We start from the raw sequence: 22430 nt of genomic DNA, 5'->3' as shown, positions 1-22430 counted from the left end.
CCCGCAGCAGGACGAGGAGACGAAATCAGCTCAGCCAGAACGCTGGACCCTCCAGCCACACAGGTGAAGGAAACAGTCTGACCAAGCTCTGCTTTAAGCTAAGTGACAGAGGACTGGGACACCCCATCTAACACATAGCACCTTGATCACCGCTAGCAGATTTTTGTATGAGGTGACCCTGAAGAATAAAAATGCCTACCCTGGAACAGCTGCAATAGTACTTTGAAAATGCTGTAACACAAAAGATCTTTCTGCTGATAACAAACATGGAATAACTTATATCCATAGCGTAAAAGCATGAAAACAACCAAACGAGACCAGCTCTATGCTATCAAATTTTAGATAAATGTCCAGATCTGGGAGTGACTGCAAGCACAAAAGGACTAGATTTGGAAGGAAAGTTAAATGCTATTTTGGCTCTCCTACGACCTTGCTGGCCACACGGTCTATGAAGATTCATTATCAGAACTGTAATTTGGTTACCACTACAACAGTTTCAGGCTTCCTAGAGGCAGCTTGCAGGAGCTGCCAAGGTTAAAGACAATTTTTTTTTTTAAGCTATATGAATGATCATTAAACATGATTGCTAAAGCAGCAAACTGTCAAAGTTGTTTCATTTATTTCTTAACATCACAGCTGTACAATTTTCATACATATAGCAGGAAATGCACATTGGTTACACAATGGCATTTGGCTGCATTTCCAAGTATAATACAATAAGTGCAACTACACTTAAAAATGTACATTTATACAACTTAAACAAATTAAGGATTGCTACACTACTATCTGTGACAGTATAAAGCTTCATTTATGTTAAGTCTCATTACTAAACCACTTCCTGGTTAAATATAAAACATATTCAATCATTTTAAAATGGCCCTTGTGGTACTTGGCCAGCATATAAAATATTTGTTGTGTAAAATTTAACCATTAACTTTTTTTTTTTTTTAAATAATCTTCTGAGCCTATTTAAACATTTGCTATTGAACTGTTATACTGACACTTTGTAGCAGGAACCAAATTTTACCCTCTTTTTGTTTGTTCTTGCATTGCTTATCACAGAAAGAAGTTACATTTGTAATGTATTGCGGCTTTATTCAGATACAACCAGATGGCTAAACTATTTAACAATTTTGCTCAAAAGGTAAATAACATTTTTCATTAAAGAAAACAAAGTTACATTTCAGAGATATTTGTCATCAAAATTTTAATGGGTAGAGTGCTACCAGCACTGAAAATAAAAGGAGAAAAAAAGTATTAATTTATCTTTTAAGACCATCCAAATGTTCAAACTCTTATAACTTTACTTTTGGAATACATTGGTCCACAGACCACATTCTTGTTACAGTTTACCAAATGAAAAACAAAATTGTTTATTGCCGTCCCTGTAACAGGAATGGTTCAGTTTTAAACCTCCTTTAAAAATATACATTTTACAATCCTTTCACCTCAACAAAGGTGACACTGACAATAAATACACTGGTTTGGTGGTTTCAGTTTTCTTCACTATGAAAAGTCTGCAAACTACCTGTTGTAAGCCCTTTCTTTTTTAGACTTCTCCAATGCCTTGTCCATAGTTTTCTCGTTTTCTCCTCTACATTTGGGGCAGTACCATTTGCCCTTTGGCTTATGATTGAGTCCCACACAGGAAAAGTGAAACCACTCAATGGGGCACTCATCATTATCACATCCTATCATTTCTCCATAGGAGACTTGGTTGCACAAGCAGTATGTTGGCTCGTTAGGGTCAATAGGAAGGTCTGGGGGAGATGCTTCCCTCTCTGCTTTAGCCTTGGACCGTTTTTTCTTCTTGGATGTTTTTGCTTTCTTCTCCTTTGGTGTTCCTGAGGTGATGTCATCGTGATCGTGATTATTTGAAGCATTTTCTCGATTCTCATTATTCCTTTGCCGCCTCGATCTCTTATTGTTGGGCTTTTCAGCCTGTGCAATTGTCTCATTCTTTGACTTATCTTGGCTGGCTTTCCCACTGTTTCCAGTGGTATCATTAGTCTCTTGACAAGTCTCAAACAGTTCCACATGGCTGTCCACTTGCCTTGTTCTGTTCTCAACGAGCTCCACCATCTGACTGACTATTTGGATCTTCTCGTCCCCCAGTTCCTGACTCCGAATCAAGGCTCTCTGTATGCAGTGCAACATTCTTCTCTTCTGCACAGCATCTGTCTCTCGTTTAAATTTTTCATAGTAATCATCCAGGTCCTTCAGAATCTCTGCAAGGAAGAAATAAAAACTATAAATATTTTCAACAGGGAGAATGTTGAAACAAAGCCTTCCCATATTTTTCCTTCCACACAGCAACACCCTTTTGTAACGCACAAAGCTGACCAACGACAGATTCTCCAGAGCTGATATTGACAAGTGGCTCATGAATCCAGTGGATTACTTTTGTTCCAGCCGGTCGTGCAGGAATAGAATGCAAATGCTGATTTACAAAAAAAAAGTGGCTAAATATAATTTGATGCATGTTGACAATTCTTCCCTTTAAACTTCACAGTAATTAAAAAGAACTATCTAACTAAACAAATACACACACACACACACCCATCAAAAGTTTCAGACTTAATTGTAAAATTAGAGGGGAAATTAATAGATTGTTTTCCTGGACATTTTCTGTATAACAACATTAATGTTTTCAGTAAATGACAGAGTGGGAGAAAAAGAGTGGGAGAGAAAGCAGGCACAAACCAGTGTAGAAATCAGATGCTGAGTTATTTAATAATCACTATATCATACTTGACAGCTAGTGCAGAAGAACTCCAAACACATGGGGCTGGACCCTAAGCTATGGCAATTTCAGCCAGCACTGCTGAGTTACTTTTGTTGAAAACGTGAGGCCACTGAAATTCCTAGGACTGCAGAATCAGGATTACAATATCCAAGATGTCTAGATGATTTCCTCTATACACTTCCTATAAAAAACCCTGTTGCTTATTTTTTAAAACACAGAAATATAATCTTCATTAAATATTCACTGATGAGAATGAGATTAAAAAGTTGGAAAGTAACATTAAAGATTATATACAACTGGGGCAGCTAGAGCTTCCAATTTAAAATGCTAACACTGAAAATATGTTAGACCTTGAATCGCACCTCAAGGACTGTTCCAACAGTTTATAAGGGAGAACAGTGCAGAAAAGTGTTTAAAGAATGGTTCTAGATATCTATTTTTAAAAACTGTTTTGAGTTTCACTATGATACTCAAATCCACTCAAACATACAGGACAGTCAGCATTTTGCATACTAAGCCTCAAAAACACGCAGCATGTTTTTCCTGCATCTCCTTTCTTCTCTGATTTTCCCTTTCTCCCAGAATGTTAGAACATTCTGCCTTAGAGGAACAAAATATAATGAGATCTAAAATCTAAGCTCAATTCACCTAAGAGAAACCAGGATCTCTTACACTTTTTTTTTTTTTTTTTTTTTTTTTTAAAATAAGTGAATACAAGACATATACAACTAACAGTTATCCTATGATTTAGGTTTTGTCTTGCCTGGGCAGATTTGTTGAAGACACATGCTCCTAATTTCTAGTGAAGACATGGAAAAATTATGCAAGTTTTACTGTAGTTTTTAGAGCTGCAGCCTACACTTCTCATATCGGTTAAGCATGATCTGTCAGCTGGTACTGCAATATAACCTATCTGACCAAAATTACTATTTCAATTTGTTATTGACTATGTTAAGCAAATGCCCTTTTTTCTAACTACAAAAATAAAACTCCAAAAAAAACCACACACAAACCACCACCACCACAAAACCTCCGAACATACAGAAGTTTAAGCACTCAGGAAGGCTAAACCCCCTTATTTTTTTATTATTATTTATTAATTATTTTTTTAATTAATAAAACTATTAATTATTTTCAATGGCTGAAATGCAGGAGTTTTACGTTCTAGGCTTTGGCACTTGACCGATGTCATCATCTGAATCTTTCACTAAGAATACTCTCTCTCAATATCACAAAATAATCAACGACTTAAGTTAGACATTAGGAAAACTTCAGTTCTAGTATCTCATATATACATTAACCCTACAGCACCACACCACCTCCCGAAACAGCTGGAACATGCAGGGGAAGCAGTCGGCTGCAACGGTCTTGAATTCTGCAAAGCCCTGCCGAGCGCGTCCTCGGGCGCTGCCACCCCAGTGTGTGACACCGTGCGCGAATGTGCCTTTGCACCACCGCCCGCAGGCGGACCGGGCTGCGGAGCAGCGGCGACGCGCTCGCTATTCGAGCGGCGAGCCAGCTAACAAGCAGCAGCGTGACAGCCGCCTGCTACGGCTCGGAGGGGGCTGCACCGCCGCCCCCCGCACCAGCGTGCTCCGCTCAAGTCGCCCGCCCTAAGGGGGCTGCGTTTATAGCAGTTCCAGACAACTGCTCTCCCCTGGCGAGCTGTAACAGAAAGACAGAAAAGCAGAGTTTTGCGCGATGTGCGTGTTACAAAACTGTTCGCCAGCGGTGAATGCGCAGCCCAACGCCACCGAAACGACAAAAAAAAACCCAAACCCAATTAAAAACAAAGGTGCCGTGCGTTGTGAAAGCTTTATTCGCGGCACAGTCCCGTAGCCCTGAGGGCTGGCACCGCCGTCACGGGTGCATGCCCACGACGCCCGGGAGCCCCCTCTCGCCCTGCCGCCAGGGCGGCCAGCATCGGGCGGCCGAGGCTCCCCGGGGGGAAGGCGGAGGCAGCGACCAGCGCCGCGGGCAGCAGGGCCACCAGCCACCTCACGACGTCCGCACTCCATCGCCGCCTCCCGGCCGGCTGGGCGATACCCGCCTGGGCCGCCTCCTCCGCCGCTGGACACCGGCGAAATGAGGGAGTTCCGCCGGCCGGGGGCGGGCCCGGGCCCCTCCCCGCCCCTCTGCGGCGCCACCCGTGGGCCTCCCCCGCCCCCACCGCCGAGCCGGGCTGGCCCCGCCCCGGCAGCTCCGCCCCGCGCCTGGCCCGGAGCACGCGTGCTCCGCGGCCCGGGGGGGGCGGGCGGGGAGAGCACCGGGTGCCGCCGCGCCCGGGCCCCCACGGTTCTAACGCAAGGCGGCCCCCGCCGGCCAGCTGAGCGGGAAGCGGCCCCGTCCCGCCGGGTCGGGAGGCCGCCTTCTCCTAGCAACCAGCGCGGCGGCCACGCCCCGGAAGTGACGCAGCAGCTATTGTTCTCCGGCAGGAAACCGGCGGCATCCCCCCGGTTCGCAGCGTAACAGCGCAGCCAGAGGAAGTGGGGGAGGAGGGGCGCGGGAGCCAGCGGCGGCACCCAGGCGGGGAGGGGCGGCTGCCCGCCCATCCTCGCACCTATCAGAGCTACTGCCGGGGACAGCCCGCCCCGGCTGGCGCGCTGTTCCCAATCGGAACCAGAAAGAACCAGAAAAATATATATAAAAATATTAAATTAAAAAAAAAAAAAACAACCAACTGCAGCGGGCAGAGCGAGCTTGCGCCCGCCCCCTTCGGCACCATCGCGCCATTCACGAGCAAGAGGAGGCGGGAGGAGCGGCGCCCCCAGTCCCGAAAACACGTCAGTCACACTCCGGACGCCCAAGGTTGGCCTGCCCGCTGCTGCCGCCCCAGCCAATGGGAGCCCGCAGGCCGGGGCAGGCCGAGATATTCAAATCAACCCCACAGAAAAGTTGCTTCTGGAAACGTCATGAGGAGGCGGGGAAAAAGGCGGAACGGTCCGGCCCGACGACCAATAGGCGGGAGGAGGCGGGCCGCGGCCGACCCGTGGGGAGGCCTCCCCCCTATCAGCGGCGCCGGGGGCGGGGCCAGCCGCGCTATGCTAACGAGGGGCATTGATAAAAGCCGCAACGCCGCCGAGTCCCCGGCAAAGCGCGGAGGTGCCCGCTGGCCGTTGTGGTGCGTGCCCGGAGCGCGCGAGAGGCGCGCTGCCCGCCCTGCCTTCCCCTCCCCGCCCGCGCCCCCCGCGGCAGCCACTGTCTCCCGAGGAAGTTTCCCCCGGTCCCTTCCCCCAGGCTCCCCGGCGGGCCGCCCGAGCTGCGGCTGGGGGAATGGCGGGGCTCGCTGCCCACCTCCCCTAAGGCCACATGCACGGGGGCGCGGGGCGGCGCGCACGCCGAGGGAGAGAGGGTCCTCCCCGCCCGGCACCCCGGCTGTCACCGCTGCCGGCGGCACCGAATAAAGCCCTCCCCTCCCCCCTTCCCGAGCGGACACAAGCAAGCAAGTGACAAAGCTGCCCCGACCCCGCACAAACTGGCCTCCTCTTCCCTCCGCCCGTGGGGCACGGGGACGGCGTGCCCCGAGTACCGGCGGCACGGGGAGGGGAGAGGAGCGGGAGGGAGGGACGGAGGGGGCACTTCAGCCTTCAGCACAACCGTAAACCCGACCGTATCCTTCCCCCCCCCCCCCCCCCCCCCCCCTCCGCCAGTCCCGTCCTCCCCGCCCCACGGAGCGGGGCTGGTTTACGGGGTGAAATGAAACCCACCGAGAAGGGAGCGAGGAAAGCACACCCTGCCCCCCACTCTCGCCAAACCCCCCCCTCTCCACCCTCCCTCCTTCCCTCCCTCCCTCACTAGCTGCCTCTCTCCCCTACTACAGCCATAATGAATACTGTACATTCCTAAATGTTGTGCTGTAATCTCTCCCCCTCTGTCCACCCAGCACTTTCTTCCGTACCCTGAAACCCTTCCACCTCAGCCCCATGGCCGGGGACGGCCCCCCTTTGTGCACCGCACACCCCACTTCCCTGCCCCCGCCTTCTTGGCCAGCAATTTACACAGAAAAGCAGAGTCCTTGCTTAATAAGAGAAGCTGGAGACCTTTTGTTCCGCCCCATGACAAGAGCTAACGCTGCAGATCAGCCCCTCTCTCTCCCTCGGATCTCTCCTCCCGGCTTTCTCCCTCCTTTCACCTCCCAAAAATAAAACTACCATCCCTGTAGGGTGCAGAGGGGCAAACGGAGCCGAGGCTCAGCTCTGAAGAAAAGAAAGGGAAAGACACCCTCCCCCCCCCACCCCCCGAGCCCCATACCACACACACGGACACACACACACACACATATATAGAAAGCACTTACCTTGATATTTGGCGTCAATTTCCCTCATCAAGGAGACATTTCTCTGCAGATCGAAGGGCATAGACTCGATGGAGTCCAGATAATCCTCCACATAGTTCACTAGGTGAAGCTGGTCTCCGTTTGCAGGACTCAACATTTTCATCCGGCAGAGAAAAAAAAAAAATCCTTCCCCACACCTCTCTCTCCCTGTCTGTGAAAGCAAGTGCTGCTCCCTCCAAAGACGGTAACCCCGATGAAGGGCTCACTCCCTGCCCACCTCTCTCTGTAGCTCCCCCAAAAAACCGAGAGAAGCTACATCTGACTCCTCTTGTGTGAAACAGAGGGAGAGAGAGACACACACACCCTCCGCTAGTCCCCTACAGCCAGCAGCAGCTGATTGAATGGCTGTCGTTGTGGGTAATTCACGAAGGAGGTGGTAGGAACAATCAGAGGGATTTGTGTGTGTGTGAAGGGGGGGGGGAGGAGAAAGGAGGGGGGCTTAAACCAGCTCCTCCGAAACAATCTGGAAACAAAATGTGCTCTGCAAAGTGTCTGTCAGAAGCAGCGGCAGCCCCTCTGCATGCGCCAGCGCCGCTCTGCTCCGCTTCTCCGCCGCTCCCCCTTCCCCGCTCTCACCGCCGCCGCCGTCGCCGCCGCTCCCCGGTGATATTAACGCAGCCTCCTCGCTCCTATACGCCGCACTTGATCCAACGTGGAAAACCCAAATACCAGTTTCAAACACTTGGGAAACATTCAGCCCCGCCACGCACGGCGCATGCGCACCCCTCCCAGCGCTGTATACACACACACTCTCTCTCACACACACTGGCACACTCACCGCGCACACACACACTCTCCCCCTCCCCCTCCCGGAACCGCGGCGGGGCGAGCGCTCCTCTGCATATTCATCGTCCCTCCTCCCCTTACTCACGTTTGGGGAGGGGAGGCGGCAGGGATGCGGTCCTAGCGAGGGGTGGGCGGCTCGGTGCCGGCGTAGGCGTGGGGACGAAGCCCCCGCGGCCGGGCGGCGGCGGGGAGGGAGGGAGGGAGGGAGGGAGGGGGGGAAGGCGGAGGCTCCGGTGAAGTTGCGCGGCCGCTGCGGAGAGAGCGGCCCGCGGGGAGGCTGAGGGGAGAGCGGCGGCCGGCGGGCTGCCGGCGCCTGCGAGCGGGGCAAGTTGGATGCTTTTGCGGCAGGGCACGGACTTTGGAGGAGTCTCTCGCCTTCTGCGAACTGGTGGCGGAGGCCGCGCTCGCCCCAGAAAGGAGCGGCTCCGAGGGCTTTCCTAGGAGGGACAGGGAAGAGAGGGGCACTGAGAACCATGCGACGCCACGGCACTGCCTGCGCCGCCACCCCGCTTCGGGGGCCAGCGCTGCACCCGGCGCGCCGCCGGACGCTGAGCAGAAACGCTACCTCCCTCCTCAGCGGGCAACGGCATCAATCATCCCCTCAGCGGTTGACACCTGCCCCAGCCAATCACCTCTTCTATCGCTTTCCGCCCCGCAGCGCCCTCGGCCAATCCTCGCCGGGAGGGCGGGCGCCGCTGTGACAACGCCGCCCGGGATACCGGTCGCGGCAGAAGGGGCGGTAACGGGCGGGGGGAGGGGAGGGGAGGGGGCGGGCGCGCGCGTGCGCGCTCCCGGCGGCGCGAGGAGAAAATGGAGCCGTTGCTAAACGGCTCTCGACTACGTTTCCCAGCGGCCCCCGGGTGGCGGCGCATGCGCGCGGGCCCCCTCCCCCGCGCGGCGGTGAGGGAAGGATGAGCGGCGCGGCCGGAGCTGGGCGCTTGGCGTTGCGCTACCGGAGGAGCCTGGCGGCGGCTGAGTGCCTCCGGGGAGGAGGAGAAGGGGCGCCGTGTGCAGCCCTGTGCCACTCGAGCTCTCCCCCGCGGGGTGGCCCGGAGGCCGCCAGGAAGCACCCCGCTGCCGGTCGCCTTTCCCGCGGCCGGGGCTCGCCGGGGGCGGCCTGCCTTTGTTCCCTCAAGTTGCTGCCGTGGCCGGTCGTAACCCGCAGCGGGCCGGCCGGCAGCGCACCGTTCTGGGAGGCGCGGGGAGGTCAGATCCCCGCCCCCGGGCTCATCCGAGCCCCCCGGGGCTGCCGGGTCCGACCGCTTCACCCCCGCCGGGGCGGCAGCAGGCACGCCTCGTGGGACAAGGGGCGGTGGCAGGGCCGGGGGACCCCCCTCTGCCCGCCCCGCTTCCCCGCCCCGGCGAGCGCAGGGGCTGCGGTCCCCGGCGCCGCGCTCCGCCGGCGGGAGGCGGGCCGGGCTTGAAGGGCGGTGCTGGGGGGCGGTGGCGGCGGCCCAGTCCCGCCCGCGGGGCCGCGCAGGGCGGGCTACGGCCGCCGGGGCAAAGCGGCGTTGCCCGAGCGCGGGGCGTACCCGGCCCCTCGCTGGGGAGAAGCGCTCGTCTGTACCCGGCGCCGGAGCCTCGGGCACCCAGCTCCGCCAGGGTCGGCGGTGTCGGGCGGGGGAGGCGGGCCTGGAAAACCTACCTCGCCCGCAGCGAAGCAAAACAACGCAAGCTTTCTGCCTCAGTTGTCTTTTTTTAAAAAAAACAAAAACAAAAACAAAAACGTCACCGGCAATCCCCTAATTTAGGGGAGACTGACTCATCATTCCTAAACGCTCAGACCTGCTGGTACAGTCGCTGTTTATTAAGGCGGTGATGTTCTGCTGCTCGTAGGGAGCAGGGGGAGCGACGGCCTGACTAAGGACCTCAGCATCTTAACCCCGTTCGAGTATTTCTGCTACTGTCATCAGCTTGGTGTGTGAACGCCCAGAGTGGGGTTTTCAGGGAAGTGCAGGCAACTCTTTACCAACCCCTCCAGTATCCAGTGGGAGCCAGCCTCTGAAATGCTTCTGAGGAGCGGAGATGTTACCATAGACTAAACCTATTTTGAACTGACCCTGCCCCACCACTTCAGGCAGGTTTCAGAAGGCACTTGCTCGTTTTTCTGAAGATACCTGTAAGTTCTGTTCTTTTCTTCCCCTCATTTTCCGTTTCCATGAGTTGCTGTACATGCCGATGTAAACCTCGAAAACCTGAGATCTTATGTATGTAAATTATGGTGAGTACTACAACATCCAGGCAGAGCTCCAAGCCAGTGTTTCTCGAGCTGTGCACTCTGGTTTACAGTGGCATCGAGAACGACTTGTGCAATGGCAGTGCTAGCCTGGGAACACCTATTCTAAATTTTTGGCACCACCTGGGTAGTTATAGCCTGTTTCACTCTTGCCTTGAAGAAGCTGAGCCACTGTCTGCAATTGAAGGTAGTTAGTCCCCTGGCTAGTATAAGAACCCAAGCTATTAATTATGACTCAGTAGAGGCAAGACATCTGAAAAGAATTCAAATGAGTTCCAGAAAGTCATTCTTGCAAAAATGTTAACCACTGTTCTAGACACACAGTAGTAATTACACATACTAATAAGAAATCGGTTTGTAAAAGTACCTGCTAATTCACTAAACAAGAATTTCTGTCCCTCAAAAAGAAAGGTACCACTTTCAAGTGTAGTTGTGGCCTGATAGGCTTCTGTGATTTGCTCAAAAGTATTGTTAGGCTTGGGTGCACTGAGGACAGAGAGCTTGGTATCATCTGCCTCTTAAAAGTGCTGTCTACTAGATCTTCCTCTGTTAGCCTCTCATGTTGCCAGAAGAGTGACTGAAAAACAAACATCATAGGACATTGCACAAGTCCTAGGGAAAGAATGGGACTGAGCTCACCTGAGAATGCATCGGGTATATGCTCTGAAGGTCCCCTTTCACCGTTCCCAGAGATTCTCAGTGCTTTGTGTAGTGCTGTAATCAAATATACTTGTACCCAGAAATACCTATTTTCTGCACCCCCTCTAGGCAGCATGTCAGCCATCATTTTGGAAAGCTGCAGGAGGGGTGTGTGTGTGTGCAGAAATCAGGTATACATGCACATCTCCAGGCTGGAAAGTTTTGGAATATTTGGAGGTAATGCCCATCTCTCCTTTTCTTCCTCATCTGCTTTCTTTTTATTTTGGCCTCCTGCCTCTCAACTGCAGTAGGAGAGAGATGGGAGATTCTGAATGGAGTTTCAGTTCTTTTTTTTACATATCAGGGGCCCATTTCTTACTCACTTGTGGATCACTCACAAGTAGAAGCATGGGGAATGACTGTCATTTATCAAAATTATCAAATTATCAAAACAAGAAAGCAAGCTGTGGGCTCCATTTTCTTCTCTTTACAGGAGGACAGATTCTAACTCTTCTCCTTCTGCTCCCATGCCCCTTTGTTCTGATTACAGTACCTCTTTCCTGTTTAGAAACTCAAATCTCTGGGGTTTTCAGAAGTTCCTCGAAGCTGTTACCTTATTAAAGATCTAAATTCCCAGCAATGGGAATCAAGGGAACCTATAACCAGATCAACAACTTACACAACTGCTGTGTAACATACATATTATGTATACATCTATAATATTATATAAAATTATTTCATATAACATATACATATTCTAGTTATCCCAGCTCATCAGCATAAAGTTCAAAATTCTTAATATGAGCAGCATAAAATCCCAAACCTCCAAATATGTTCCACAAATGCAGACGCTGAATATATATGAGGATAGTTGGTACAAGGAATTTTGGCTACCTCCTTTCTCTTTCTCTGCCTTGGTTCAGTACTGCTGTATGAAATACTATGTAATCACTTCAGCTGTGTGTCTATTAGAAAAGACAGTGTCTTCTGATCGTTAGTTGTTACACTTTATAGGTACAGACGAATCAGATTACTTACTCCTCCTAAGGAGTTGCTGTTTCTGCATGACTTAATAACTTAATCCTTCCCTTCTACAGTTACATATGGTGTGTTTTTTTTTTTTAACAGAACTGCAAGAAGTTAACATGCAAGATGAGCAGAGCTGAGGTTTGCAAGTACGGAGACCAGCAGACAAGTCCTATTTCACACTTTCATGCAATATGCATTGTCTGTGCAGTAGACAGTGTATACTATTTACAGATATTTGGGCCAGAAAGTTACCTGTTGATATTGGCAAATTATGTGGGATTAATGGCTTCTAAAATCTGGAAAACAGATCTAGCTGAGTTTATCCTTTTTCTGTTTCCCATAAAGGCTCAAGAACTTTCCAAACACTTACCTAACATAGGCCTGCCATTCTAAACTTTTTTTTTTTTTTTTTTTTTAAAAAGTCAGGTCCTACTTAAGAAAACATCTGTTTCACTGGATACAGCTCCTCATCTGTCCCTCAGCTTGCCCTGAGCCTGTTGCACTCACTGCCTCTTTTCACACCTGTTTTCTGGCTGCTGCCATCCCTTTTCTTGCACCAGCTGCACCTAGTGAGCTTAAACAGCACTGGCATTATAGGTGATCAAAAAATTCTGACTGGAACTAGTAACTGTGCATTGCAGTACAGGGCCAAGGCAGAAGTACATCTGAGTTGTTCCAGCATGCATATCAAGGGGAGCTTATTCCATGGGCTGCACATTCCCACAGTGAGCTCAAGAGAGACACCTCAACAGTTGGTAACCACTGACAAAGACACTGATCTGAGCCCTGACTGAATTGATACCGACCCTCAGGCTCATTTCTGTAGACTGCGGTGCATACATAAACACTTCTGATGAAAAACGGGCAGCATTTGTTAGAGCAGCTGATGGGCAGGTTGTTTGAACAATAGTAGATGGTGTTGAAAATGCAGGGTCCAGTCTATGAGGCTTTTGATAAGAGCGGGAAAGTTTATTTTGTTCTTCATGTCCACCAATTAAATTTCTTTTGCAGTTCTATTTCATTTCCCTAGAATCACACTTTTAGAATAGGTATCTCATCGTGATTTCTCTTTCAGAAAACATACTCCCTATTTTGTGATTATTTGGGAGAATGGCCACTCAACATTTACAGTATTTCTGACTCAAGCATTTGTGATAAGCTTGAGACAATTTTTATCCTCCTTTTAAAAATTAAACGAGATTCTTAGACAAGCTGATAAGCACCTAGGTTTTGTAAAAGTCAAAATGTGTCTGTTATTGCAGACCACTATGGAGTGCCAAGAGAAAGTCAGTCCCCTGTGGTGGATTTAGCTCATCTTCGCTTTCGGTTTGTAGTTTGTCCTTACAACACTTTTTCCTCCCTTATTTTCTCAGGGTCAGCTTCCTTGTCAGGTTCCTGAACTAGAATCTGACAAGAAGAGCCACAGATACTGGAAACGTGCTTTTGATAACACAACAAATGCAGCCTTCCTGCTCTGTCAACAATTCTAAGATGGTGTGGTTTAATTCTTTAGAAGAAAAATGCAACACCTTTAATAATAGGGGGAAAGCTGTAAAACCTTACAAAGCATGTATCTCTTAATAATAAAGAGGAAGGAAAAAATGAATTTTTAGCTTAACTTTCATTTATTTACTTACAAAACATGCTCTGGGATTTGCCCATTGATCTTACTTCTGGGGACGTATCTTTTAAGTAGTCCTGGGACTGGAAGCTAGAAAATACAGGAGGAGCCAGGTGAGCCAGAGCCCCCAGAGACCTTCCCTGCCCACCACAAAGGTGTTGCAGAGCCTCTGGTGGTGAGCACACACAGCTGTGCTTCTACCAGGTTTTCTCTTTTGATCAAGCCCAGCCCGGAAAGAGTGCCTTCTTGCACATGCAGATAAAGGGACAGAAAATACATAAATCCATTCTAGGGCGTTCAGGAGTCACCTCTTCGCCTTAGTAAGCTCCAGTTTTTCTTTAAAAAAGAAGCAAGTTTTAGCCTTAACGGCTCCTAAGAAAAAGTGAGAAGATGGCCTGACAATATCAAATACATGGGTGTCCCCTTGAAACAAGTTTACCTGAAGCTCAGGCAGACACACCTCAGTGGGATTTTGACTGAGATGTACCACTCTGCAGACTGCATCTCCTGCTAGCCATTCAGCAGAAAATAAAGAAGTAGCAGGATTACAGCAGGCTCAGGTTGAGCATTGATCAGGTGTACCAGCTGCTGGCAACCTTTGAAGGCATCTTCTACTCCAGGTGGAAGCAAAGATGAATCTTGTGATGGAGGCAGAAAATCCTTTGCCGCTATTCTGCCTCTCTGGTAGATGACTATTGTCTCATTCCACATGTCTCAGGCCAGGAATAAGTATATCAGGAAGGCAGGTATTTATAGGTGTCAGGAGAGGTGTGCCCACAGTCACAGACCGATTGTTTCTGAGAATGTTGGTATTTTTTAAATAGTGAATTTATGCTTCTAATCCATCAGGATTAGTATTGCTTTTCTTTTGAAATTATATTTTTTTACAGTACTTGTAGAATACCTTCCACCATTCCATTGAATTTCTTCTACTGCATAAAAAAAAATCTCAAGTGTGAATGATGTTAACTGTTTATTTCAGGCATTAAGGAATTCCTTTTCTACCCTCAGAAAATCATGTTTTATAGTAGGACATAGAGGTTTCTGGACTAAATCCTAAAAGCTAGTCTCGATAGCACAGGCACTAAGCCTTCTGAAACCACCAGGGAAAGAAAAAGGTCTTACATTCTTCTGATCTGTTGGCAGTTTCATCCATGATAGCTAAACCTGGAATTAAGGCTAAAAAACATCCATTGTTACTTGGCATTGATTTGGACTCTGTCAAGGTGCTCGGCATTGTACAGAACAAAGGAGACAACAGAGTTAATGACAACTCTTAACAGGGTATGTGTTGAACGGCAAAGACATCAAGACCGTCTCACTATGGAAACTGAAATAATTGGTTTGTGATGCTTCCTGAGAAATATAGGAAGCAAACATTTTCAGAGGTTATTGGATGGTATCTTCAGTTTTATCCTAGCTAGTCTCAAATTAGCAAGCCCATTAAACAGGTTTCTTGTCTAATCAAAAAGTTATGACGGTTAAATGAAAAATATTGTTGAAAGTGCGTATTAAGAAAAAAAAAAGGGCTTTGTATCAGATACTCTCTAAAATGAAGCAAGATGTAGATGGGCATCTATTATTACATAAAAGCAATTATTTAAAATGATCATATTACATATGAGAAAAATCTATCAAACCTGTCCCTGGCAGACAGAAGAGGAAACAATGCAAGGACTTCTGTGAGGCAGTTCACCACAGGCAGACCTGTTCCCTGCAGCATCCAGTCACGCTGCAATCGCTCAGTATCACCTTCCTCCCAAAGGCCAACAAGATCCATTAGCAGGTGAGTAACACAGTGGTCTGGGAGACCTGAAAAGGCTCTCCTCTGAACAGCCTGCGTAGAGGCTTGTATGGAGGAGGACAGTCAGGGCAGACAGCACGCGCTGGAACCAATGGTTCGCTCTCTCTTCTCATACAAGAGCAAGGGTGGCTGCAACTGGAGCTAAAGGGCTTCAACTTCAACACAGGCCAAGAGGATGCTTCCTAAAAATGGCAGCACACCTGCGGTACTCCTTGCCAAAGGCTGGAGTTGATGTGTATTCACAGAGGCCAGGGAAATTAACGGTAGAGGGAAGGTAAAAAAACTGGGGGCGGGGAGAACTCCAAAGCATTCAGCTGAGGATGTCATCTGGTCTGAAGCTGGGAAGCTGGGAGACACTAGCTGGGAAAATATTATATATGCTTATAGAGTTCTCACATGCTTCCTTGGTACCCGCTGGCAGTTACTTTTGGAAACAAGACGGTAGTTAAAGACGACTGTTGGCACCATTACGCCTGTTCCATTCTACTGCTATTCACTCTAGTTTCCCAAGTGGATCAAGGCACTGCAGCCAGCTAAGCTCCGTTTCCTCAGTACGCGCTGAAAGAAAGAAAGAAAGAAAAAGAAATCCACAACGAGATGAGAGAATCATCACCAGAAAACACACACCCTTCGCTTGTCCTGACTCCGGGAAGGAAGCGGCCATTCCTTGGCATCAGCCGGCTAAAGCCCAGGGTACCGCACCGAGTGCCGGCCGCAGGTCACTCAGTTTTGAGGCCACCCGGGCCGGGCGGGGCTTCACAGGGGCGCGCGGGGCAAGGGAGGCGCGGGAGCGGTTTTTGGGACTGTGATGTATTACGCCCAGCCTAGGAATGTCACACCACGCTTTTCTCCCAGGAGCTAACAGGCTGCCCGCCGCTCCCCGCGCTGATAGGCGGCGTACAACGGATTCGTCCCCCGCGTTTGACCGGATCGACTCGACACGGCCGCGTTAAACCTCCGCTCGCAGCCCGCAAACGCCGCGCCACAACCCACCGCGCCGCCGCACCGCAGCACCGGGCTGGGTACGCGCTCTTCGGCCGGATCCACGCGGGGGGGGCGCCGCCCGGCCCCGGCCCCGGGCTCCCCAGCCCGCCCGACTCACCGAGGTCCGCGCCGAGGAACGCTGGGCCGGGCCGGGCCGGGCGGGGGGCGGCTGCAGAGGTGACCCCGCGGCCCGGCGAGAGGCGGTGGCGGCCCGGCCGCGCCCCCTGCCCGCCGGCCCCGCCTCTTCCTGCCGCTCGGGCTGTAGCTACCCCGCTCGCACGCTGTCAGCCGGCACAGGCGGCGCGGCTGTCGCGGTGACAGGCGCGGCGGGTTGTGCCCGCTCACCTCGCCCCTCCCCGCGGGGAGGCGGAGCCCCCGTGTCCCCGCCCGCGGCTGTGGCCGTGGCCATGGCCATGCTACGCGGCGCGGTGGCGGCGGCCCGGCGGTGCGGCCCCGGCCCCGGGACGGGCAAGGCGGGCGCGCCGCGGCGTTACAGCGCGGCGGAGCGGCGGCAGTGGGTGCCGCCGGCGGGGCGGGACAGCGGGATCGTGGCTTACAACAGCCGGAGCCGGAGCAAGGAGCCGCTCGTGCTGGGCACGGAAGGAGTGGCGACCTGGTAGCGCCCCGCGGCGGGCGGGCGGGCGGGCGGGCGGGCGGGGGGAGCGCGCGGTGGGGCCGGGCTGGCCGTGACGGGTGCGCTTTGCCTCCCCTCTCCGCAGGTACAGCTGCGGGCCGACGGTGTACGACCACGCACACCTCGGGCACGCCAGGTGAGTCCGTCCCGAGTCACGCTCGGGGGGCGCTTGCGCGTGTCGCGTCCTGCGTGGGCCCGGCGGCGGTGCGGGGCGTCCGGCTGCGGCGGCAGCCCGTGTCCCGGCTGGTGGCGGGCCCCGCTGCGGGGGCGCTGGCGCTTCGCCTCCGGCCCCATGCGAGGGGGGAAACCCGTGCTGGTTATATATGTATACATGCTTATTTAATGTTTTTTTTTTCTGTCTCGGCCTCAGGAAGGGGCTGTCGGTGCAGCTCGCACCACACGGCGACAAAACGGGGGGATGGGAAGCATTGGGAACGTGGGCTTTTCGGCTTGGTAGGGTGAGCTGTGCCAGGTCACAGACCCAGGGGGCTTGGGGTCCAGGGGCAGGGCCTCTTCTCTGTGCAAAAGCGTAGTTTTCCTCGGATGTGATTTGGACGCCGTGTCGGCACCAAGGAAAAGCCATTCAGTGTTGAGCATTAAAAAGATGCTTTTAAGGTTAACAGCCAGGTTAACGCATCTGTTCTTAAATCTGCAAAAGGCTGGGTAGCTTAAAGGCCTTTTTGCATAGTAACTCTGTAGTGGCTTACTGTGTTTAAATAAACCCCAGAACAGCACAGCATTTTTTCTGTAGGTCATTAGGATAATTACAATAATAAACCAGCTTCATTGTAAGTAACTTTGGAAAAGTGCTTTGGGTGCAGCCGGTGGTGTCAGGATGACGCGCCGGAGGCGAAGGTGCAGGGCGGCTGCAGCAGCGCAGCAGCTCCTCGCTCCTCATTCTTAAAAGAACAAGGAGCACTGGGCTCCCTGGAAGAGCAGGGGGCTTCCTCAGGTAATGCTGTCTGTGTGAATTTCACAGCTTCTGGTCCTGTTTCCATTCAGAAACTTGTGATGAGTTTTGCTCAATGCTGAGCTGTCACAGTGCTGCACAACTGCTCCTTCTTTCTGTAAGAGGGAAGTTTTAAAATACCAGTCATGTAAAAACTGTTGTTGGCAGCCTCTCCTTAAACGCTGCGATACTGTTGTGTGCATGTAGTGGTGTCCTCCTTGCTTTTGACCAGTCATTGCAGAAAACTAAGCTAGCTTTTTACTGGTGATTTAAAAATTGAAAAATCTGTATTTTGAGTTATTTTGTTTGTACTTAGTACCCTTAGGGGAACTTTAAAAAAAAGGTTAAATACACAATTACTGTATTTAAATCTACAGTTGTTGTAATACAGAGTATGTTACAGTTTACCTTGAAATAAATACAATTTCAAGTCATTACTTGAGAACATCTGTATAAAAAGATGGTTATAAATTCCTCGGTTTTGTCACTCATTTGAGGTTCTCTAGTATGGTAGAGCCTATCTTCCCTGACGTGTAACGGAAGAGGGAATTGCAGATGTGCACCTGTCTGAAGGGGTGTAGTGGATCTAGAACACAATGTTTGTAGAGGTGAAGAATTTTGTCTCTTGGTCTCGCAGCTCTCTGTGGCTTTTGGATGTCTGCTTTTGTCAGTGGTTCTCTGTGTTCTGCCTTTAGGCTCTTTTGATCAAAGGAGGGAATAGGAAGGCCTTGCTTGCTCTGCCTGTTCTCTTACCCATCTCTTCTTATCCCACGTCTAAACCAGCAATTTCAAGCTTTCCTGATGTGGAGAGGTTTGCCATACGTCTGTGCTACCTGGGTTTAACCTCTTCACTTACTGATTTAAGAAAGCATAGTTAGGGCTGAATATTGCCTTTGGAGTGGTGTATTGTGCAGATAAGTAGCCTTGTTTATACTCTTTCTGCTGCCTCTTTAGCACCTTCACGTGTTGTTCCGCTGAAGACCTTCCTCTCTCTTTTCTGATCAGTTAAACCCTCCAGTGTGTGAGGAGTTGGCTGTTCCTTCCCAGTGTCTGTAGTCTTGCACATGTAAGTGTTGGCAAGCTGTTGCTCACCCGATTTGTTCAGGATGGTGGAGCGCTCTTGATTTTATATATTATTATTTTTTTAACTTGTGGTGGTGGGTATTTTTGTTTTGTTGTTTTTTTTTTTAACCCCAGTAGCTAGGTCCAACTATAGAGCTTTGGTAGGTGCAGCTGAAATGCATGCTGCTGATGGAGATGCGCTCGGAAAAAGCATGAAGTCAGGTGGAGTGGTGGCTGTTGTTACCATGCCACTCTTGTAAAATACCATCATCTTATTGTACTCTTGCAATATAGTATCACTAGAATTCCTTTTTTCCCTCCTTCTCTCATTTGCCTTGCGGCAAACATGGCAGGTAATAATGCAAAAATGAACTTGAGATTCTTGAGAAGAATTTGAAAATAGTAGCATTATTATTTTTCTCCCCTCCTCCTTCCCCTCTACAAAGATTTTTTTTATTTCTCTAAATAATCCAACTTTCTGTAGTATGTTGTGCTTCCAGTCTTCAAAACAGGTGCTCTGTATGCCTCAATACAACAACCAAACCTCATCCTACATAGAAAATAAAAATCAGACTGGTAGATAATGCCATCTTTTTCCCCTCAGTTCTGAGGCTGGTCTTGATCGTGCCAGTATGAGCTGCAGCCTAGTTGGCATCCAGGTTCCTGGCTCAATGCTTGGAAATAAGAGTAAAACCAGGCAAGAAAGATTTCATTCAGTCTCCTGTGCCTGTTCTGCCACCCCTCTGATTTTGACTGCCTTTTTTTTTTCTTTTCAGTTCTGAGGTGGTAAGGACCCTGCTTTCTGAGGTGTCAGGAGATGTGCTCTGGCTCTTGCAGTGTTTCTTCCATCAATTCAGTTGGAAGATTAGAGGAAAAGGAGCAGTGTGAAATTTGTGTCTGCTCTGGGAACTACGACTGCAGGGCTGTTAAATCTAATATCAAGCTTTTGATGCTGCCATTGTTGCTCTGAACAGGGTCCAAAGACAAATGTAATATTCTTATGGTATCATGTCACCACATTAGATGAACCGTACTCCCAGTGAGCTGGTATTCATTAAAAACTGTCTCCCTGGCAGCAAGGCTTTCAAAAAGCCTTTTTCAACATGGGTGTAGTGTGAGCAACAACAAAAAGTGGTTTTCTTCATTAAGATACTACACATCCATAAATCTTAACCTTAATGCCACCTGGTCCTGCAGCTAAGGGGAAGGATGCAAATCCGTTTCCAGTATCTGCTTACACATCTTTGCTCTGACAGCCACAGGAGTTGCAGCTCATGGAGGTGAAGTGGAAGCCTGTAGGTCTGCGGGTCTCCTTTTGGGCTCTGTTTTCTCCAAAGCCAGCAAAGGCAGAGGATTCTTATCACCTTACAGGACAGACCTGGAGCTCTAGTCACCTTCTAATATCTCATCTAATAATTGAGTTTTACTCAGTCAGAGTGTGTTTTGAGACTTACAAATGGGGAGTCTGCAAGCAGAAGGGGCTGCCACAGCCCTGTACAGCTTGTGGGTGTGCCAGTCTATCAGCATTAAATACTATGTTTTGTGACAAAGAGCCTGAATAATCTTGAGAATTTATTCTTAAGCATAGATAAAAGAAAATAACCCACAGAGCAGCTCTCCTTTGCTATCAGAAAAGATCTGTGGTGGTGTATGAATGAAATAGTTTATCAGTGGCTGGTAGCTGTAGTTACTCAGCCCTAAGAAAAGTTCATTTGAACCCTGTTTTATTTCTCCCTCTTCTTCTGCCCTGTGGCTTTTGAAAACCTGTTAGAATATATGAAGCCTGAGGGATATAGTTCAAGAATATCTGATCTATGTGTCTTCGTCCCTTTGAGAGGGTCTCCTGGCTCGCTTGTAGCTTCCAACACACTTTGGTGCTTGAATAAAGAGATGCAACAAAAGAAAACTCAGACAATTGATGTAATGTGTCACTAATGCCAGAAGAGGGTAGGCCAGTTCAAGGGATATTTGCTTGCCTTTTGTGCAGGGGTTAACTGGTTCTGGAAAAGCACTTTATGCACTGAAGACCTTTTCATTGCAAGTGTTGGGAGTATTTAGGTTGTCCCTGTGCCTGTTAGTGCTGTTGGTTCTTTTAAAGTTTATTCTTACTACTGCATGTTTAAAAGATCACTTTTTTTTTTTTTTCTTTTCCAGCTCCTATGTTAGGTTTGATATAATTCGAAGGATAATGACTAGGTTCTTTGGAATTGAAGTTATCATGGTGATGGGGATCACAGACATAGATGACAAGATAATAAAAAGAGCCAATGAGGTAGGTGTTTGCTGCAGTCTCTGACCCAAACTTTTGGTATTTTCTACAGCTACTTACATAGGTTACAAAAGTTAACCTAGGTTTGTTTTTGTTTGGTTGGTTTGTTGTTGAGTTTTGTCTGTTTTAGTAAGTATTATTAAATGTTTAGTAAGTATTAATAAATGTGGAGATTTCTGGTCCCTGGCATGGCTGTAGTGGGGCCAGGAGCCTGGGAGGCTGGGCATCAGGAGCCAGGTGGAGGTAAAGGGGCGCAGAGCTGTGTGAGGGTGACGGGCAGGGCGGGCTGTGTTACAGCACCCACGGCTGGGGTCCTCCTGCCTGCGGGGCCAGCGGCGAACAACAAGCCAGGGTGAATCCGCAGCAGAGTGAAGGGTGTCTTATCCCAAAAGCATCCCAGAACTTAGCAACCAGGAGGCTTCTGGCTGAGTTCTGGAGAAGCATTGTGGGCTGTCGAGATATGGCCCCGAGGGCGGTTCCTGAAAGGTGCCGAGCACCATCTAGCTGCAACATCAGCGCCGTGGAAAGCTTTGTCAGTCTCGTTTGAGTTTGTCACCTAGGTGAAAGTTGACATTGAGTGTAGGGGTAAGTGGTGGAACTGGGGCTGTAAGTGGTTCTCAGTTGCATTTTAATCGGACCTTTGTAACCAGCTGAGCTTGGTGAATGATTATTCCAATTGTTTTCTTTTTTTCTTTCTTTTTAATTTAAATGCTTTTTGGACCCTGAAATGCTAAGAATGTCTTCTGTGGCTTATTCTACATTTTGAATTTTTTGTTTTGTTTTTAGAAGCTGTAATTTATGTCTGCTGGATCATAAATGAATGTGTTGGATCAAATTGCAGTTGCAAGCTTTAAGCTAGTTTCTTGGAGCCAGAGAATTTGATGGCTGTCACTTTTTTATTTAATCTTTAAGTAAACAGTTACTACTGCAGTTAAATATAGGGTACTGCATTCAAACGAATAGAAGCACGCTGCTCCTGTAGAAATGCCTGTGTGATCTTCTAGTCCATTTACTTGCAGTTTGCTAAGGCAGTAGGCTAACTTAAAAAATTGTAACCCCCAGGCGTTATAAGTCCATCTGTGAATTTTAGAATTTTTCCTTATTGTCAGAACATTATGGAGATTGTTTGAGGAGGCGGAAACGACACAATGTTTTAAAGAATTTGTGTTCATTATCTGTATCCTTTGGTCTTACAAAGTAATCTTTCCATGGCTTTTTAGTCTCTTTCATGCCTGCTCTGCTCTGTACACTTTGTTTGGGCGGCCAAGGCCACTACCTCAGTAGCTTGGTTTTGTTGGGACCTCTGTACCTGAAGTGTTACAGTGGTAGGATCAA

General features: G+C 49.5%; 2 protein-coding genes and 1 long non-coding RNA gene across 4 annotated transcripts in view; 1 reads left to right on the top strand and 2 right to left on the bottom strand.

Moving 5' to 3' along the window:
* Positions 1 to 602: 602 nt before the first annotated feature.
* On the bottom strand, positions 603 to 8419 carry ING1 (inhibitor of growth family member 1). 2 transcript variants are annotated; one of them, XM_040584534.1, is made up of 3 exons: positions 7954 to 8419; positions 7044 to 7723; positions 603 to 2228 (listed from the first exon to the last, which is right to left on the bottom strand). In XM_040584534.1, exons 2-3 carry the CDS (start codon positions 7183 to 7185, stop codon positions 1525 to 1527), a joined length of 846 nt encoding a protein of 281 aa, XP_040440468.1. In that variant the 5' UTR covers positions 7186 to 7723; positions 7954 to 8419; the 3' UTR covers positions 603 to 1524. The 2 variants fall into 2 exon arrangements, with proteins under 2 accessions (XP_040440468.1, XP_040440467.1); XM_040584533.1 differs by lacking the exon at positions 7954 to 8419 and having other exon boundaries at positions 7044 to 7905.
* A 1150-nt stretch (positions 8420 to 9569) lies between these two features.
* Positions 9570 to 16464, bottom strand: LOC121083809. The gene is made up of 2 exons (XR_005826489.1): positions 16300 to 16464; positions 9570 to 15755 (listed from the first exon to the last, which is right to left on the bottom strand). It is a non-coding gene; the product is annotated as an uncharacterized LOC121083809 (long non-coding RNA).
* Positions 16465 to 16550: 86 nt separating this feature from the next.
* CARS2 (cysteinyl-tRNA synthetase 2, mitochondrial) overlaps positions 16551 to 22430 on the top strand; it is a 37495-nt gene continuing 31615 nt past the window's right edge. Inside the window, 3 exon segments of the mRNA XM_040584530.1 lie at positions 16551 to 16797; positions 16901 to 16951; positions 20981 to 21098. Of these exon segments, the coding sequence (XP_040440464.1) occupies positions 16589 to 16797; positions 16901 to 16951; positions 20981 to 21098 (378 nt within the window). The 5' untranslated portion in view covers positions 16551 to 16588.

This window comes from Falco naumanni, chromosome 2 (assembly GCF_017639655.2).
Source record: "Falco naumanni isolate bFalNau1 chromosome 2, bFalNau1.pat, whole genome shotgun sequence".
Lineage (NCBI taxonomy): Eukaryota > Metazoa > Chordata > Aves > Falconiformes > Falconidae > Falco > Falco naumanni.
Note: the sequence above shows the minus strand (reverse complement) of the source record. Positions and strands in the feature narration are given on the sequence as shown.